General features: G+C 38.5%; 1 protein-coding gene across 1 annotated transcript in view; it reads right to left on the bottom strand.

Moving 5' to 3' along the window:
* The window catches only part of MTMR6 (myotubularin related protein 6), a 28,063-nt gene extending 10,172 nt beyond the window's left edge, over positions 1–17,891 (bottom strand). Inside the window, exons 1-9 of the mRNA XM_076328075.1 lie at positions 17,811–17,891; positions 13,445–13,561; positions 11,315–11,477; positions 10,155–10,312; positions 9,275–9,403; positions 8,122–8,256; positions 6,821–6,953; positions 2,046–2,155; positions 820–945 (exon numbers count right to left, since the gene is read on the bottom strand). Of these exons, the coding sequence (XP_076184190.1) occupies positions 820–945; positions 2,046–2,155; positions 6,821–6,953; positions 8,122–8,256; positions 9,275–9,403; positions 10,155–10,312; positions 11,315–11,477; positions 13,445–13,561; positions 17,811–17,834 (1,095 nt within the window). The 5' untranslated portion in view covers positions 17,835–17,891. The remainder of the gene's footprint in view (positions 1–819; positions 946–2,045; positions 2,156–6,820; positions 6,954–8,121; positions 8,257–9,274; positions 9,404–10,154; positions 10,313–11,314; positions 11,478–13,444; positions 13,562–17,810) is intronic.
* Between the last annotated feature and the right edge of the window lie 273 nt (positions 17,892–18,164).

The raw sequence follows: 18,164 nt of genomic DNA, 5'->3' as shown, positions 1-18,164 counted from the left end.
AGCTTGTTTTATCACTTCACAGTATCAAGCACCAAAAGGAACACAGGACTGCCTGCCCATTGCAGAAGTTTTCCCAGAAATCTAATTGACAATGAGGACTAAAAACAAAAAGATTAAATGACTTCCCTAAAGATTACACACATTCTCACTATTCACAAGAAATGAATCCTCTTCAAATTCTTCTTCAACTTCACTTTTGTGCTTGTAATATTTGTCACAGTTAGTTCTAACCAGTACCTGGAACTAGTTTTATATACTGTCTTTCAGGAGTTCCCATAACACCTTGTATTGCCACTGCAGAACACTGATTCTCCTACTCTAAAATTTGGAATAATCATACTGAAATTCTTCCTCCTCTCTGTAGAAAGATGAAGAAATTTAGATTGCTTAAATATCTTCAGGTCTCTGTCACTGGGGGAGTTGTCATTTTTAAATTTTAATAATGTTGATTTTGGGACAAGGGATAAAAGCACAGAGCTGCTATAACTTAATACATCTACTATCTCACATAAGCACTTTGGAATCCTTATGTCATAGATAAGGGGCTTTTTTGGATGCAAAGGCAATTATTGCAACATTTCTGCAGGGAGCCTAAAGCAATCCGCTATTTGTATTTCAGTTTTTTAGATTTTAAATAAATGGTTCTTCCCAGTAGCAAAGTATTTCCAAAAAAGATTTATCAGTATACTGCAAATCTTATTTTACATTTGTAACTACAAAAAAAAGCATCACTATGTTTACACTGCTCCCTTTTGCACTCAAACATTTTACATATTTTATTTACCAAGGAACAACTCAACAATGCAACAGCTTGCTTACCATGAATCCTTTGATTGTTCTATAATAGGAATCTAGCAAGAGAGCTCCAAGAGAACAAACTTGGGAAGTCCTATCCCAGCCATCTGAGCAGTGCACTAATACACTTGCACTCTCAACTGCTATTGCCTGCAAAACACAGTTGTTTCTTAGTGAATGTTCTATTCTAGACAGAAGTTAAAATTTAGTAAATAAATACAAGCTACATTTATCCCAAACTCACAGCATAGACCATTTTATTTAACAAAGCCAGAAAAGTGTTTATTATGAGGAAAGGATTTGATACTATCAGAAAGCTAGGAATTTCTCTCTATGGAAGTATAGAAAATTGTTTGTTTTCTATAGGAAAGAAAAGAAATTCCACTATCAACTTTGCACAAGGAAACAAGAACATCTACAGTTGTTCCCAGTTCTCTTTCTACCCCTTATAAAACTAAACTTATAAAAACCCCCTTGCAATACATACTAAAAAAAAGTAGACAACTACATAGTACAGACCAAACAGGTTAAAAAAACCAAAACACAAACACATCATTAAAGATACCCACTTGTTCATCATTATACTACACAAAAGTCAAGGACTAGGAAACACTTATTAGCTTCAGCTAAGAAACCAAATCCTGTTAGCCCAGATATTTGAGCATCGTCTTTAGAAGAATTATCCACTTTTAACTAAAGTAATTCCTTGTTATTTCACCTAGTAAAAACAAAGATCCAGGTTTTTTCTTCACCAAGCCCCCCTCAAGTCAAGCCCTTGGCTTCATAGGTGCCTGGCAGAGGCAACTGTTTCTCTGAATTCTTCATAAAGAGTCCCATTTCCTTGCCAAATGAAGTCAGCACAGTTGGTTTGGCTTCTTTGCCATTAGTGCCCCAGGAGTTCTGTTTTTTAGGGTACACTAAATAATAGTTTGCTCAATCCACCTCCAAACTGGTTACACCTTTCATAAATATCTAAAAGAACCAGGGAGCATAAGAATGCCTTCATCTCCCAATATGGTGACCAAACAGCATTCAAAAAAATCCCAAAACATTAGCTGACATATTTAACATCTCCAATCATAAAGAAACATGTAATAGTTAAAACAGCATGTCAGACGTACTGGTGTATACTAAGCACCTACCTCCAAAAACGTCAATTGCAAAGTTTTACACATTACATAATATTAAGTATAATTTTGCCTGGTAGAAAGTCAACTTCCCATCAAATAAAGAAACAGCATTCAAGTTACCTTGACTAAGAAGACAGCAGCATCCAACACAGCTTTGATGTGACGCAGCCATCCAGAATTCTCCAAACCAGACAAAAAGTCATTGACAGACAAACCCTTCATGCCACTGACTGAAAGAAACCAAGAGTTAGAAAGCCTTAAGCAGTTGCAGCTACCTATACCCTGAAATGGAGAAAGAAGAATAATTGTATATTGTTTTTAATGCCCTATGTTGTAAGTTGATTAGAAATCTTTCAGGAAACCACCACTCAAATGGTTAGAAGAGGGGTACTACAAAGTGTTCTCCATTCAAAATTCAACTCTGTAGAACTACAGTAACCATGAATGACAAGAGTTAGATCTTTGTCTTTTTGACAAAGTAACATTCAAAGTAAATACACTGGTTACCCCCAATAGGGAGCCTTAACCTTGCCTTGCAAGGGAAGCAACACAACTGCCAAAAGCTTACCAGAAATACTTAAGAATTACAACTGCTAGTAGGAAGTAGCTGCATCCAGACAATATACACAGTTCAGAGTAGTCAGACTGCCAGTTTCATCACCTTCTCCACTCTGCTTAGTAGAATAAAGTGAGTGCAGTACAAGGACATGGTGATGAACTGAAAACCATCAAGATTTTGTCTACCTCCAGACTTCACATACTACAATTCTGACTGATCTCTACCATTCTTCCCTAGTATACTTTGATCCTGTAACCATAATGCCAGTTGAAAGGGCAGGGAAGAACTCAAGTTAAAGGAAAGATGCCTTGCAGCAAGAGGCATAGAGGTAGACTAAAAGTTTCTCACACAGACACTTACTAATTCACAAATGAGACAGATAAAATTGTACAAGAACCAGGTTGAGTAGCAACTCAGAGTTACATTACTGTCCAAACATGACAAACTTCTGGCAATAAGAAAAGAAATATTCACTTCAGCTATGTGTGATTCTAAGAGAAGATACCTGAGGTCGCCATCTACAAAAATACCTGCCCCTGCCACAGCAGAAGCCTACTTTCTACCAAGCTTAATGGTTGGACTTTATGATCTTAAAGGTCTTTTCCAACCTAAACGATTCTATGATTCTAAGCTAGTGGGCCCCAAATGAAAATAAAAAGGCTCTGTAGCCAAAAGCTATCAGTGGGGATATTCATACAGCAGCTGCAAAGTAATCTTTATCTCTGACTATGGGAGGAAGTGAGTCTGTAGGGGAAGTAGAGAACAAAATTCACCAAGTCATTCTGTGACACAGTTTTATGTTCAGTCAAGTCCCCTGATGTAATGAAGGCTATAAACTTTTAAACCACTGCCTTGTGGAGCTTTCCTGTACCTGCAATATATGTTTCTCAGTTCAGCCATACAAGTTTTGGTATACTCCCCATTTCTCAGGAAGAGTCAATACTGCCAGTTGCTGCTGAATGCTATAACAAATACAGGCTTTCAAATAAGTATTGCAGCACCTTTTCTAAAGCCCATACATCTTTGACATCTACAAAACTATCTAGCAACCATAGCACAATGAGGTAACAAAACATCAAGAAACCCCTGGATACAAGAACTAATTTTGAAGGTTAGTCTGTAAATATCAGTAAGAGCAGAAAAAGCTATGCTAGTTTTCCCTGGTCTTCGAAGGAGATAGCATCATTAGGCAAGAGTTCTGCTTCTAAAAGGTCTAGCACATGGAAGAAATCAGCTGAGAACTACTTGATCCCTTCAGCTAGCTCACACTCTCTCTACACCAGTGGTTCCATACACCTGTTCAATCACAACAGTATACAAACAGGTCCACCACTCTATGGTAAAGGAAAAAACGTAAAAATACACAAATATCCGGAAATTCAAACATTGCAGGGAAGAGATTGGACAGATAAGGCAATGTCTAGAGGCACTATTCATGGCTGCTCACCCCTACATTCTGTAGCTTATGGTTTAAAGCACAAGCTTTCAGCTAGAAAATAAAAGTGCTTCCAGTCCTCAGTTTGTTTTTACCCAGATACTGCCGTCAAAATCTGATTTTGACCAGAATTTTCAGCTTGGTAGAAATATTTCATCACTAGTATTTCGCCCTTCTAGCTAGACTTGTATATTTTTTATAAACCAAGGCAGAGATAAGAACACATATATTGAGCCCAAAGAATTACTTTCCATTTCTGTGAATTAACACAGACATTTATTTCATCACTAAGTAGTATAAAAAGAAATTGCATTGACACTGTTTTGAGACTTATATGCTAAAAAATCATTTCTAGTCCCTTATGGTCCCTAAAAGGGTCAAAGATAATTTACGGTACCACTAAGATGTTTAGCTACTTCACAATAACTATCATTCAAAATAGCTTTGGCTATATGGATCCCATCATAAAAATGCATGCCCTGCATGCATGTGAGCCCCAAAATCCCCAGAAAGCGTTCCATTGCTTGATTATCCTTATACACACTACTAGCAATGCCTCAGGCAGCAGTTCAAGAGGCGACTAGAACCTGCAGACTGAAGCACAGTGGGTTGGGGGCAGAAGTTGTTTTTAACGAACAAACCTCAACAACCCCATCCCCCATACAGACACTCTACATAAGCCACAAACCACCCCCCCCGGCCTTAGTTAACACACTTCCATCATCAAAATACACGCAGCAGACTAAAGTGGCTATCATTGAGCCTTTTCCTCAAATATTTCCTGCAGAGATGCTGTTTCTTGACACATGCAAAACGTTTTTGCTTATCAGAGTTCAATCTTTTCTGACATGTAATACTATGTTTTTGAATATATAAAAACGGGACTTGATATTAATACCACAGCCACAAATTTAGTCTATGTGACTGTGATTCTTCCATTATTGTTGTATAGATGGGCAGGCAAGAGTCATCATGTCCACACTAAAGAAAGTAAGTTTTGTTTCACTGCATGCAAGACATTTTAAAAAAACTAGCTGAATCTGAGATGAAGACAACCGTAAATCCCCCTAGCATGCTCCATGGTGTGGTCCCATTACAAAAGGGTGTTGGGAAGGATTATGTCTTACATTCCGCTTGCAAATGGAATCGTTAGATTCTGAAGGAAATCAGGTAGATAAACAAAGAACCTAGGAGCAGGACACATGCTGAAGAATGAATAACAGTTGTTTGTTATAAATAAAACTGAGGACAGTCCCAGTTACAATGGCCCTTGAACAAATCGGGTCACTGGTATCACATCCCTGATTTGAGAACATCCAATTCAGCACATCCAGGGGAAGCTAGTACACAGAAGTTAAATGGCATTTTTCTCATTTTAAGCTGTGAACCATTTTCATAGCATTTCCCTCCTGATCACCCCACTGATGGCACTTTTCTACAGGGGTCTGAAGAGTAAATTATTGCATATCTCCCTAAATTTTAAGAGTCCTTCGTACCCCTAAAGATGCTTCTATTTCTAGACTGGCATTCAGCAAAACTCTAGTGAATTATATAGACTGAACAGAGGTAGAACAACTGTGTTCGTTTACCCCAAAACCTGATCTGAAGAACAACTATAGACATTAGTCATGATTTTGTTTAAATCGAGTTTAAATAAACCAATTCTCCACACAAGGAAAAACTAAAACATATTCCATCCTTAATGAAAGCTACAGAAAGATATTTGTTAAGTACTGTTGGTGGGATGCTAAGTCAAATGGAAGGAATATGAAGTCTGTGAAGTTTAACTGTGTGATGCACACATTTCTGCATCAGACATTATTACACAGGAGCAGGCCTCTTTAAAAAACATAAATCAAGATTTATTAGCTAGTTTTCTGGAACTGAAGATACTAGCAAAAGAAAGAGGGATTATGCCAAACTTCAGTTTAAGTTCAGGGTCACACTGCTCATCTTTCCCTTCAATCAAGTACATGCAGGAATAACCACAAATACATATATTATCAAAGCTCAGTAGTGTTCCATACAGAGTGCCTGAAGAACAGGTTAGCAGCAGATAGAGGCTCAATGAGAGTGAAGTAAGACTACACCACTAGTCTGTAAGATTTCTTGACCAATGTAGCCAGAATGTCTTCATCAATATAGGCTTCCATACAAGTGTAAGCCTTCTCCATGACTGGAAATATTTGTGTAATTCTAGAAGGCAAGCACTTATGTGTTGTTTGTCAGGTGTGGAAGCCTGACTTCTGCCACTGTACTCTAATCTCAGTATTGATACTCCACAAAGCATCTGAAGTTTTTTTTTTCAGTTGTTTATTAAATAGCTCTGTTAATATTTTATCTAGACTTCTGCCTCTCCATTTTCACCATCAGGTGGCAGGCAGTGGTATGGTGAGGTGGTTCACTTTTCCCCCTGCCCCACCCTCTACAAACACTGTAAGATGGCCTGGTGCTTGTAGGTGCAAAGGGCTCAAGTTTTGTACAGACCATATGCTTATTATGAATTCTGTGGAACTGAGTGCTCCTTGAAGAATCAGTATTCCATATATGAAAATGTATGTACAGACACACATTATTTTGTGTATTTATATTACACATGTGTATACACGCATATATACTTGGAAAACACAGAAGTCTCCCACAAGCCAATGATATACTAATCAAGTTCACCCAAGACATATGCACCACTCAGTTTTCTTCAAAATAACTCCATTCATTGGGTTTACAGTTTAAAAGGTAAAGGGTTAAGGTAATTCATTACCACAGAGCACAGCAAACTGGTACTACACATAAAGCTGATATAAAATATAGAAATACCAATAGTTTGCATAAGCTATTAAAGACTTCAAAAAATATTTATCCTATTTTCATACACACTATTATAGTACAGTTAGAACATACCTTCCAGAAGTTTTTGTAAGCTGGATCTCATTACATGAATATTTTCAATGCCAACAAACTGGAACCTAATGTTAGAGTAGTTGTCTTCATTTTCATAGCCCTTCCCAGCAGCTCTGTTTGCCATTGCATTAAGCTTAAAAGAGCAAAATAAAAATACTGAAAACCAGTACTTGACATAAAAACCTCAAGGTAAGAAATGTAAGTCATGCAATTTCAATGGAATACACTGGGAAAAAACCACACAAGAGTACATACTATAAACATTCTAATAAATTAAGTTTGTGGCAAATCAACTTGAAAGCATGCAAGCGTACAAAAGGCATGGTACATGGACTGTCTGTTGCTTTTTATGTTTAGAGCTGACATATCTGAATAATGCATTTAATAATTTCCTATTCTCTCCTCCGTATTCCCACCAACTAACCTTTACTTATTTCCAAACATTTCTGAGCAAAGACACTACAAAACAATTAACCTAAGAAGGAAAGAGTAAGACCCAGACTTAACCATACGTGTACTTTCCAGGCATCCTAAAAGCATCAGTTTTGGGGGTAAGAAGCTAATAAATTGCTGCAGCTCTAAAAATTACAACTATAAAAGCCACAGTTGGCTCAGTTTCAGTCTGTCAAACTGACCAACTGCTGAACCCTGCCCAAAATAAGCGCAGATCCTACAGTGTAGGATTTTCACTTTACATCCTTGTTTTCCAGCTCCTGGGTTCAGAGATTTGAGTGAAATGAATACCAATTTAAATGCAGATGGGGCTAAAAAGTGAAAGTTACCCCACACATTCCAACACAGGTCAAAAACCCAACATAATTCAATTTAATTAGACAGTGTGAAGTATAACCTCAGAATGCTACAACAGAATTTCCCTTACTTCTTCCTGGCTAAGATGGACAGCAATAGCAGTTTTCACAGAAGACAGTACTCCCTCCCATTCTAAAAGAAACCCCAACACAGCTCACCATTTCATGAATTTAATTTCAAACAGTTACAATGACTTGGATCCCACTCAACTGTTCACCTTTTAACTATGTTTCAAGTATATTTTTAAATGCACCTTCCCAAAAGTTCACTAGCATATTCAGTGAATTCTAGCTGAGTCCTGAGAGGGGCTCAACTTCTTTAAGAAAGCAAGTAGTTAAACACCTGAATAGAGAGGCCTAACCTTACCTTTAAAGAACATTTTTGCCCATGAAGGAGTCATATTTAACTCCAAATTTTTCAGAATTACACTGTATCCCTGTAATCTTAATGTTCAGGAAGAAAGGCTAGTCTGTAGAACCTGAAATACATACCTTCGGCCTGGTGTCCATTACATACATGTAGCGATTTGAAGGATTTGCTTTACTGATGGCTTGCAACATATGTTCATCTTCCAAGCACCTGGCACTGAAACCTGAGAGAGGTTGACTGCATCTGCAAATTGCAGCCTGCCATGGAAAACAAAGAACAAATTAGCATCAGTTTAATACCTTTAATTGAAATGCTTTGCATAATTCTAAAAAGATACTGAAACAAATTGTTTCATTCGGCAGGTAACAGCACTAAACTGCAAAAGTTTAGGTGTTCCAACTTTTTAAGTACATCACTTGCAAACCTTCAAACACAGTACCTACAACTTAAATCTAAAGGTTTATCAAAACATTTTTTCAGGCTCATCTACATGGGCAAGGTACTGGTTTACAGAACGTACTTTCCCCCCCAAGTATAAAAATTCCAAAAAAGTATAGGAAAGCAAGTTACTCTATTGGTATGAAATGAATTATGGTTGGTTTTATTACACAAGTACAATATGTTGTAGTCTAGTGTAATTTCCATCACATCCTTTTCAATTATATATTGTATTTCAGAAGGTATCAGGTACACCTTCCAAATAGTAATTATCTTCAAATGCATCTAGCAGTTTAACACTCACCCTTCTTCAACTCAGCAAGGTGACAATCCTTCTCTCCCTTCAAAGATACCTTCTAACCAAGACAGGCAGATGCTGCTTCACACCACTCTACCAAATCCCGCAAAATCTTCTTATTTCTCATCCTCTAGTTCTTTTTAGCTTGCAAATTCCTCCTTAAAGAACCAATTCTATTCTTTTGGTGGTTTGGTTTTTTTAACCCCCATTTTGACCTAACAGATTTTATTCTTGATATATCAAGGAAGACAGATCACTTAACAAAAAGCTATCTTCAGTTATCTTAAGGTCAGTTTCTGAAAACTTTAAGAGATTCAACTGATTATCAACTGATTACTTAAGGATTTCTTTTAAACTGGCTTAGCTTAATTCAGCATCCTGTTAGACACCACTAGTGTCAGCTGTATTTAAGGTTATTATGAGTTAGACCATTCTCATACAAACGTCACTGCACTTACCTCCTTACCTACCCTGAACTACTGCCAAGTGTTGAGAAACACTTTTCAGCACATTTCCATTAAGAGGAAGACACACTATACCTCTTTATTTTTATGATAATACGACAACACTGGGAATCTTCCTTTGCTTCTGAACTTGGAGCTACCAACAATTATGGGCTTGCTTGCAGTTCTGGGAACATAAAGTTCTCTAGGATAGGTTTCACAAATCTGAAAGACAGATACACAAAAAGAATTTTATGTACAAGGCACGAAGCCTATACTAGTTTTATTGCATCCAATTTGAGAGAAGTTAAGTGAAATAAGAGACAAAGGATAAACACTAACATCTTTCCCTACATACACGTAAATAGCTCAGAAGAGGAGACAATCCATGGATACCCATTTGTACTTCTTTATCCAAGTTATACAACCAAACTCTGCTGGAAAGCACTGCTATACTAGCATTCACCTCAAGAATGCGACTCTTCAGTAGAAATACTAAGAATGTGTTTCAAATAAGATACTGAAATTATTTCCCTCATCTTTTGTATTTGCAGATTACAAAGTAAGATGAAATCTAATCTGTGAATCAGCTGCACCACCACAGCCATTGTTTCTCACAGCCAACATTGCAAATGCTAAAGTAGAATCCTTCTCAGCTAAGAGAGAGAACAAAGCTGCAGAGCACCAGAATTGCTGGGACTGGGCTTCAAACAGGTAAGTATACTCTAGAAACAATCCCAAAGAACACATGCATCCATGCAAACATACTCTCTCAATGAGGCCTTTGAAAAAACTTCAGTCGTAAAGTTGTGAGATAGCACACTGATTAAGGAGTTAACTCTCTCCACCTGCAAGTTTTTGCTTATGCTGCAAGCCAAGTGATTTCATAGTATTTGACTGTTTTCTATAGGACTAGAGTCAAAGGATAAAGCAGAAACAGATGCAGAGCAAAACATGTTTCCATTACAACACTTACCTTATAATCACGATTTGCATCGGACAACTGCCAGTTAGCATTTGGCACTCCCATTCTCTTATACTCTTCTGCTAGATCAATAAGCTGCCAACCTTTGACTTGCTCAGATTTATTTTGTTTTGGATTATAGGAGAAGGCATACAGTTCTTCGTATTTTGCTAAAAGGTAAAGAATAAGACTACCTGATGAGTTGTCCCCAAAAATGTCTGAGTGGAGAAAAGTAACACAGTTGACAAGCCTTGAAATTGTCCAAATTGCAGAGAAAGTTTTAGGCTTCAAGATTCTCAGAAGCAAGACTAAACAGATACTTGACACTCTTGAAACATTTATTCTGCAGCTATCATACTGTTAACTGACACAGTTATAGATATTTAGTTAAAGGTAGGTTACAAGAGCCTTCTTGAGTGTGCTTGACCTATTTCAGCCAGGACATTTCTAGAGCCATACAGGCAAAGCAGAAGTCACAAAGTGAAGACTGACAAAATTAAACAAGACAAAAGGCAGAATTATTAGAAGACTTCACAAGAGCTAAAAGAACAAAATTTTTGGAGGTAAGAACAGAAATTTACATCTACTGAACTTTAAAAGCAAAAAGTTTTAAAGTTTCCTTTAAAGCTTTCAAAATATTTTGTTTTTCCTAATACACTATTCACATATCACAGATGACAACATTTTACATTGCATTTTCTGCTTTGTGTTTAGAACAAAATACCATACTAGGTGACAGAAGTCTCTTGTAAAGCTGAATTGGTAGTGCTATTTTAGCATCAAAACTTCAGCTTTATTTTTGAAACTGCATGAAATCAGTAACAAGTTAGTATTTGCTTAGTAGCATTTTATCTATGGAACACACCGATTAAGAAAGCTTATACACATTTATATCCACAATTTCAGGGATAACATTAGAAATGCAAAAAACCCAGGAATCTCACATTCTGTTAGTGAACATCAGTGACCTACAAAAGCCAGACAACACATCTTCTGAATTTGTATGCAGACTAATACTTAATCATTAAAATTCTTTTACATACCAAATCCATTTAAAAGACTTTTACATAATGTACATTAAAAAAAAGAGTCATGGATTTTTTTTCTCCCTCCCCCTACCAACTTGTTATCCAGGCATATACTGCAAAGTCTTTCACAGTTAGAAGCATTACCTGTTCTTGACAGCTGAAGCAGAGAGTTGTAAATGTCATGACAATCTCTCTCTCTGGGAACAACAAAGTGAACTATCCTGAAGTTCTTGCACTGGATGACAAGGGGGCACCCAGAAGTTGTCAAGGGAAGTTTTTCCACCGCAGCAATGTGATGATGTAATATCTGTGACATACAAGAACTCACAGCGTAAGCATGCCGATGAAAAATGAGAACAGCATACTATTTACAAAAGCAGATATAAGACACATTAAGTGATGTGAAATATGGATTTTGACTAATTTTCTCAATCATTCAGTTATAAAGAGAAATAAATTTAGAAGAAGAAATCCAAGACTGGCATTTTGGTCAGGATACCATAATTGGTCAAAATTTAATTATTCTCTTCCCTCATATTCTGAGGTGTTACCTAATGTTTGTAAGGGGCAGTAAATATCCTTCTAAATGCAAAAAAAAAAATAAAATCAAGAAGTAAACTCCATTAGGCTTGTTCAGTCCTCTTCTATAACTTTGCGAACTGACACACTCATATCTAATTAGGCAGGGTCCAAATAGGCTATCTGCCCCTTTTTTTTTTTTAAAGGATCTACAGGAACATACTTCACAATTTTCAGGCAAAATAAAGCAAATCAGGGAAAGAAACTCGCTGTATAAAAGATACAGAAGATGCTGAAGATTTTAGAATTCCAGTATTCAACATCTATAGAATGAACAGGAGGTAAGAAAACATCTCCTGTATTACCCATTGCACTATGTAGACATGAAAGTCTCTCAGCTAAATGCCTTTCAACCACTCTAACAGAAGACTGTCACAGTAATGGATATACAAAAGCCCTCCATAGATTTATCTGTGTGGCAAATCTACACAGAATTTAATACATAGGAAAGTAACAGCTGTTCAACCATGGGAAGAAAGCCACGGATACATTACCTCAACTGAACAAGATGTTCTTGGTATCATTTCAATTATCTCACTGAAGCAATCATCTCTTCTTAAATATTGATCAGAATGAGACAGACATCTGAAAACTATGCTGCCAAATATGCATTTACAAAAGACTATCTTGGAGACATTATCATAGTTATACTCAGAGTATTGCATTTCTGTGATAATGGAAGTACCAAGTATATGTTCAATTTCCCCAAAATGAAGCCTTTTAACATAGCGCACAGGGAGATGCAAGTAACACTTCTGAATCATGTTCTCCCCAATAACCCATTTTATATGAAAGGGTAACAGTTTGGTTTGTACAAAATTGTACATTGTATCCAAGAACAAATCATGGAAAAGTAACTTTTCTTGAAAGCACCATGAGGCATCTAGTCAGATAACCTGGATTACCCTTAATCCTGTATCCTGAAAAATACACCTACAGAAAAAAAAATTAACCACACCAAGGGAAATGAGATTTCATCCTGGAGGATGATAGACTTAAGGCACTGAACTCAATCAGGTAGCTGAGCTACAATGGAAGCCAGAATCTGATGTCCACATGTGTGCCACCAGGGCATTGAGCAGGAAAACTGATGGGAATTACTGTACTAGCCAACTTTGATTGTACAACATTGGTAGTGGTCATCAAGAAGCTGCAGCCCCTTCCGAATTCTTTTATTCTGGAGATGAATACTTGGGAAGAAACAGCTGCTTACCACTCTAAAAAAGGGCATGGGATCTTCAATATTTCACCAAAGCCTAGATCTTTGGATTTTGCTGTCTCATTTAACATAGGCGGGATCGAAATACAAGGTAAGTTAATGCAGAATTTTTAAACCTGATGCTTAAACTATCTAGCAGTCTCCCACTCCTGCCTCTGAATTGCGGTGCAAGTAAATTGTTTAAGAAAACCACCACACCTTCACTCAAGAATACAAGTGAAGGCTATAGAAGAAATTACAGCAGCTTGAAGAGAAACGAGCATTTTCAACACTACCTGATTTCAGCTGCAGCAGTGTCATGCAAGAGTACAATCTGCAAATTACTAACTTAATATGATACCATGAACAAGGAGAGCATGAGGAATAACTTACAACTTAGATGAACATTTTAGTAAACAAGTTCAACCTTAGATCAGGAAGAACAAACGCATCTGGAGAACCTATGCTTTTGAGCCACAAGCTTTTGTTATCCTTACCCATGTTTCTCTCTGGCTTGAATCTATGAATAACAGATGAGTTGCTGTAAGGTATAGAGTTCCCGTCAGTGATTTATGGCTCGTGCTGAACCTATCTAGTAATTTCACTTGCTCTACCTGTAAGAAAAAAGGGGAGAGGGAGCAAAATTTAATTTCTGCTTTTTGCAGAAAGCAAAATCCTAACTTTGCAAAAGCTCTGTCACTTTGTGCAATAATGTTGAAAATGGTAGAAAGCATAACACAGCGCGCATAAGGCTATTTGGGCCAAACTATTAAGAACACAATAGTGGTCACATAAGCTTTGAGAAGACTGACTAGTTAAAATATCCTGTTTCAACACAAAAAGTGCATAATGAAGGCACAATGCTAGGCTCCGAATACTTACTCCATATACATAATTACTATGGTTATTTACTAGTAAAAGACCAGGATATCAAGTTCTTAAAAAAAATAATTAAGAATGATTAATTAATAAGCTTTTAGACTGCTTCCCCAAAGTAGAGCAAACACACACTAACAATTTCCTGTTATTGAGATGCCAGCACTGAATGAACAGCTGATCTCAGCAACATGCTTCCTTGGCTGTCTGCAGACTCACAGCCATAAAGATTATGTCCTCCTGACTTCAATTTTAGGTATCTACTGTCTTTTATGTCATCCCCAACTTTAAAAATCTAGATCATCATAACCTCGCCTCATAGTCAAAATAAATTCTAATGAAATGTAAGCATTATACTGACAATTACAACAATCCCCTAGAAATTCAAGGACTGTGCTGGCATTTGAAGCAGGTATTTCAAGCTTGAGTCTTGAAAGGGCAAATTTCTCCTCCTGGTATTCCATCAACATTGTTATCTCAATCCCATGGAAAACATTTCAGAAGAAGGTGATTTCTAGATGGCCTGCATTTTATCTGCTGCTCATAACCTCACGGGCCCCAGAGTTTGCTTTATTTGAAGCAAACATTACATGATTCTTTGTGTGCAACAACAGGAAAGGAGTGTGGTGAATGGCTTATCTCCATGCATTCCTCTATTTCTTGGCAGCACTGTCTCATTAACACCAAGTTAAAGCTCTTATGCTTGAGCCTTACTGCTACTGCTGTTACATGCATGGCAGAACTCCAAAACCTTCCACACAAGCAAGACCAGCACCCGGATGAGGTGACTAGGAGAGCCCACATCTACTGTGCTGATGTTAAGCCGTTTTTAATTCATATGTACAAGCTTATTTATCTACTAAAAGCACATTGTCTCTTCAATTCAGGTATTTCTTATAATCCAGCAAGGCCTAATTTTGTGTTTGAAAGTTAGAAAAGCAATTTAACACATAAAAAACAGAGTGGAGGAAATGCAAGTATCTACTAAAAGCCAGGACTACTATGATATTCTAGATTTCAGTTTAGAAAGCAAAAAAATTGGAAGCTACATGCGTCAGTACCTCAACATACATTACACTGTAACCGGCAAGGCATCAGCGCTCAGATACAGAACAGCATAAATCAGTATAGCACAGCCAAAATGCAGAATTCATTCTGGGCAGTTCCGCAGCAGCAACTGCCCAGGTACCTGGCAGTGCACCTCCCCAGCAAATTGAGAAGTGCACAGAAACCGCTCCAGTTTTGTTCTAGTAACACAACCCACAAAGTCCTGGCATGTGAAGTTCCATTCTCCTCCATGTAACAAGACTGCTATTCTCAAAGCTGTATTTCTATGTTAGATGAGGACAGGCATTAGTGCTCTAGCTTCCTCTTACGTAGGTAAAGTCTTCAAGAATTCTGAAAGCTAAGTTCTAGATATACTTTTCTTAAAGACAACGGAAACATAATTTAGATGCAGCCTCCATAGATGACACGTTCATTTAAACTTGACCCAAGCCAGCTTTAATGGGTACTCAGCTAGACAGACACTTTTTTTTGCTTTTTAATTGTGAAGTTTGGCAAATCCTTAGTTATGAAAAACAAGTCAGTTGTCAGTTTTGAAGAGAAAGGATTCACAAGATTAAGAGATTGAAGACTGCTATTGAGTTTTAGCACATCTGTGAACAAAGATCATTTAAGTAGTCAAAAGTGATACTCTGACAGTAGCTAGCACTGACAAATTAGCGAGCTTTTTACACCAGTAAGAATTTGAACAGCTACCTTAATAATATAGAGTATTTACAGTGAAAGAGTCACCGAACAGTTTATCGGGATTAGGAGGTACAGATTAAAGGCAAAAAAACCAAAGAAATGTTTCAATATAGGAGACAAGTTGGAACAGAAAGGAAGGCTGAAACTATACCTCTGAAATCTTGCGTTAAAAGAGCTGAAGGATTAAATTAGAACAATTAATCCAAGACAAAAACAATTACAGTATATCATTCCAAGATTCTTTTATTACAACTTTGTATGACATTTGCTGAAATGAAAAGGAGGAGTTTTCCCTTCCCCATTGAAGTCTCAGGCTTGCAAACATAAGTTTAGGATTTAGCAGTCAAGCTAAGCAAAACTTTCCATCTCCAGTAGAAAACCCATCAGTATTTTCACTAAAAGAGATTTGACTTCAAATATACAAACAGATCTGACTAAAGAAATTCCAGTCTTTTCTACTATGTTTTGCTTTAAAATATTCTTAAGAACACTTCAGTTTTAAAGCTTCATTGCAAAACCACAATATTCTTATTTGTAATTTCACCACTACCACCATTTATGACATATTGTGAACTGGTTTTCATCATTTGTTGTTATTTAAGTATATATTCTCAGACAGAAGTGATTTTTTAAGTTGACCTCACTTCTTTATTCAACAGGAATGTGTTGGATAGTTTAATTTCACAAAAAGCTAAACTTTATTTCAGGTCGCTGTGCTGACACTTCTAAGACAATTTTAACTTCAACATTTCAAAAACACAGAAACACAATCACTTGCAGATGCAAAGAAGTCAGTGACCTGTATCCTTTCTAGTCTCAAATTCAGGTTTGAAACTTAAAGAGCTACTCAGATCATCAAGAGACTTGGATTTTAGTCTAGTTTTTTATTTTGAAATTAGCTACTGACTGTAACAATACAATATTAAGTTCCCAAACAAGGAGCTTTGGGTTTTAAGTAAATAGGCTGATAAAGAAACCTTATCTCCAATCTGTCAGCTCAGTGCAAGATTATTCCATCCAGTAAACTAGTGTCACTAAGAGTAGCTTCATCAGAGACCTTCCTCTTGCTTCATATATACACATACAAATATGTATGAAAAATAAAACAAGCTATACACATTTCATATAAAATTTATATAAGCTGTTACTCAAAAAAATTAAAAGCCTGTTCCTTTATATAATTATTGGTTATAAACCTACTATTTGGAGCTGAAATACAACCACTCCTTTTCTCCACACATCTATAAATCTAGTTTAAAGTTAGACTGCCAGGTTAGGGAACTAATCACTTGGCAATTTTCAGGACCCAACAGAGAAGCGCAGTCTTTTCAGCAGCCTTTGCAGTCAAGGCTGATGAGCAAGATAAAAAAAATACTGTTAGAAATTTAATTCTATAAAAGCTGTGACTTAAAAACTTACTTAAAAATTATTTACAAAGAGAAAGACTTACTTTTTTTAATCTTAATTACAGAAGAAAGAAACTAAAACTAGAAAAAAAATCAGAAGAGCCTAAAACATCAACTGCAACTTAGCTAGTGTTTTTGAACAGCCTAACACATTGCACATATACTGATAGCTCGTGTGCCTAACACCACACACCAGAGCCTTTAAAAGGAAGAAAAAAAAAATGTTATTTTCGCAGCCAATTTACCTCCAAAGCTGGAAAAAGCTGCATGGAACCACACCCCAAGTACAAAACCCAACTGCAACCCTCTCCCAGTTAGCTTCTTCTGTTCCTCGCCCTCCATTACAGCCCCCCCATTACACCAGGACAATTTTTAGCGTGTTCCCCTTATTAACGAGACTGTTCATCCCAGCGGGGCCGCACCGGTGCGGCGCGCACCGAGCTCCCCACGAGAGACTTTACCCCTTCAGCCCCTCGGCTCGGAGAGGGTCCGGCCTAGAAGCCTCCGAGAAGGGCTGTGCCCGCCGCAGCGGGCCGGGGCAGGCCCCACACCCCAGGCTGGACGCCCCGCGGCGCCCAGGGACGCCCCGAGCGGCACGAACCGCCCCAGAGCCCTTCGCGGGAAGGCACCAGCTACAAAATAGAAGGAGGCGGACAACAACGCCCTCGCCCACAGCTAACAGCGGCGGGGCAGGGACTCGCCGGGCCGAACAGGCCCTGCCCTGCCCTCCCCGCCCCACAGTTACCGCTGCAGTACCGCCAACGCCGCCGCTCCCCCCCCCCCCCCCCCCCGAATCACCGCCCCGCCGGACGGAGGAAGACCGGGGTACCTTGGTGGTACGGATGTGCTCCATAGCGGCGCTGGCCAAGCTGCGGCCGCCACCCGCTGTGCTGCTGCCGGGCCGGGGCGGCCGTCACCTAGAAACGCTTCCGGGGCGGGGCGGGGCGGGACCGCCGCTGGGGCGGGGCAAAGCTGGCGCTGGCTTCCTTGCAGCGCCCCCTCGCGGCGGGCGGCGGACACTACGCCTCCGCCGCACTGCGGGCAGCGCGCATGCGCGGTCGGGCGCGCACGCTCGCTCGCAGTGAGGCGGTGCCATGCCCGGGGCGACGTGGTGTCGAGCTGTGGCGTCGGGGACCGGCAGGCGCGGTACGGAGCGGGCCACGCTGCGTCCCGCAGTGCCCCA

Source organism: Aptenodytes patagonicus, chromosome 1, assembly GCF_965638725.1.
Source record: "Aptenodytes patagonicus chromosome 1, bAptPat1.pri.cur, whole genome shotgun sequence".
NCBI classification, from domain to species: Eukaryota; Metazoa; Chordata; class Aves; order Sphenisciformes; family Spheniscidae; genus Aptenodytes; species Aptenodytes patagonicus.
Note: the sequence above shows the minus strand (reverse complement) of the source record. Positions and strands in the feature narration are given on the sequence as shown.